The 1,925-nt window shown below is 50.1% G+C and overlaps 2 protein-coding genes across 2 annotated transcripts in view; one reads left to right on the forward strand and one right to left on the reverse strand.

The window, feature by feature from the left end:
* Positions 1 to 1,925, reverse strand: part of Tigar (TP53 induced glycolysis regulatory phosphatase) — a 48,582-nt gene that overhangs the window by 3,435 nt on the left and 43,222 nt on the right. The window lies entirely within an intron of this gene.
* Positions 552 to 1,925, forward strand: part of Fgf23 (fibroblast growth factor 23) — a 10,213-nt gene continuing 8,839 nt past the window's right edge. The window contains exon 1 of the mRNA XM_015500744.2: positions 552 to 1,509. Coding sequence (XP_015356230.1) covers positions 1,299 to 1,509 — 211 coding nt within the window. The 5' untranslated portion in view covers positions 552 to 1,298. The remainder of the gene's footprint in view (positions 1,510 to 1,925) is intronic.

The raw sequence follows: 1,925 nt of genomic DNA on the forward strand, positions 1-1,925 counted from the left end.
GCTTTGTATGATAGTTACTTAATTTTATCTGCCTCCTCCATTAGATTGAGACAGGATCATATCTCATTCTCTTTTAATTAACAACAATGTCTAGCTTTATGCTTCATTCTTATCTGTAGTATATGCTCAGTAAAATGAGAAACTGAAAGAATGGCAGTCTCCCTGGGGCATGTTTTTCTGGTATGTGTTCCTGTAATTTGCCTCTCGTTGGACTGTATGTGCTAAGACCACCACCACCACCACCACCACCACCACCCCACGGCCACAACCCTGTATCAGACACGTAGTTCCACAGGACATTCCTGGGAGCATCCTCTGCAAGAAGGCACCAGTCATAGAGCTAGACACCCCGTGTGAACACTCTGCTGAGGGTGCTTCCAGCACTCTGCCCGCCTCTGCTCAGCCAGCAGCCCTGCTGATCCCCATGAGCCTCTGATTTCATCTCCTGCCTATTGGAGAGACCAAGATTACCAGTTCAGTTGCCCTGAATCTCCCAACTAGGGAAACTGAGAAATCAGACCTTGGTATTTTCAGTGACCTCAAAGCCTTGTTTTCCTTTGCCCACTTTGAAATCTTTCCAAATGGTAACTTTGGGTTTTGTGTCCCCGATCCCAGCTCGAATATCTTTCCTGAGGTGGGAGTCTCAGCGGATGCCATTTGCCAGGTGGCGTCACGCATCTCTATATGGATCAAGACACCCACCTGATGCTGCACACACAGAAAGCACTGGGTACATACATGGCAATTGGAGTTAAAAGGACAGAGGAAACCAAAATGAGTAGACTGGTGAGAGATGACCAGCCGAGGAGGCGGGACACTACATGACTGGAGCTGGATTTTTTGGGACCGCTGGCTGCCTTCACATTTCCTGGTGGAAGTGGGACAGGTCATCAGATGACCCAGTGTCATAGATAACTTTTGCCCACACATCACTCACTTTTGGGAGCACTGGTCTGAAATTGAGGGGTGTGTGTACGTGTGTGCGTGCATGCTTGTGTGTGTGTGTGTGTGTGTGTGTGTGTGTATAACCGTGCCTTCCGTGAGCCTCAGAAGTCTCTGCACTTTCTTCAAATGGCTGATTACAACATAGAGGATGTGGACAGTGGAGTTTTTCCTGTTTGATGTCACGCTGCTACCCTTTAAAAGTCTGAGGGGGAAAGGAGGGGATCCAGTGGAGGATCCTCAAGTCTGCTATTTGCCAGAACGGAGAGGAGAAAGGCCGGCAAGGATAGAGGCCTGGGGAGTCAAGGAGGGAGTGTCAGGTTTCAAACTCAGCACTAGCCATTCAGAAAGCAGCGATGTTGGGGACCCGCCTCAGGCTCCTGGTCTGGGCTCTGTGCGGTGTCTGCAGCACGCGCATCATCAGAGCCTATCCCAACACCTCTCCACTGTTGGCCTCCAACTGGGGCGGCCTGACTCACCTGTACACCGCCACGGCCAGGAACAGCTACCACCTGCAGATCCACAGGGACGGCCAAGTGGATGGCACACCCCATCAGACCATCTACAGTGAGTAGGGGCTTCAGGCTGGGAAGTTGGGAAGTGGGGGAACTCTCCTTTGTCTACCTACAGGGGTGGGGGGAGAGGGGAGGGTTGGGAAAGTCTTGGGCTTGACCAGAGAGCTAACCCAGCCTCATAGCCTCTTTTCCCTGAACCCCTTAATGGTATCTGTAGGCTTTTTGTAAAACCTTAGGGGCTCGGGTGCGGCGGTACATGCCTGGCGGCTCCAGAGGCTGAGACAGGAGGATCTCGAGTTCAAAGCCAGCCTCAGCAATTTAGCCAAGTCCTAAGAAACTCAGCAAGACCTTGTCTCCAAATAAAATATAAAAAAGGACTGGGGATGAGGCTTAGAGGTTAAGTAAGCACCCAAGGGCTCAATCCTCAGTACCAAAAAAAAAAAAAAAAAAAAAAAAAAAAAAAAAAAA

The sequence above is a fragment of the Marmota marmota genome, unplaced genomic scaffold (genome assembly GCF_001458135.2).
Source record: "Marmota marmota marmota unplaced genomic scaffold, marMar, whole genome shotgun sequence".
Taxonomy (NCBI): domain Eukaryota; kingdom Metazoa; phylum Chordata; class Mammalia; order Rodentia; family Sciuridae; genus Marmota; species Marmota marmota.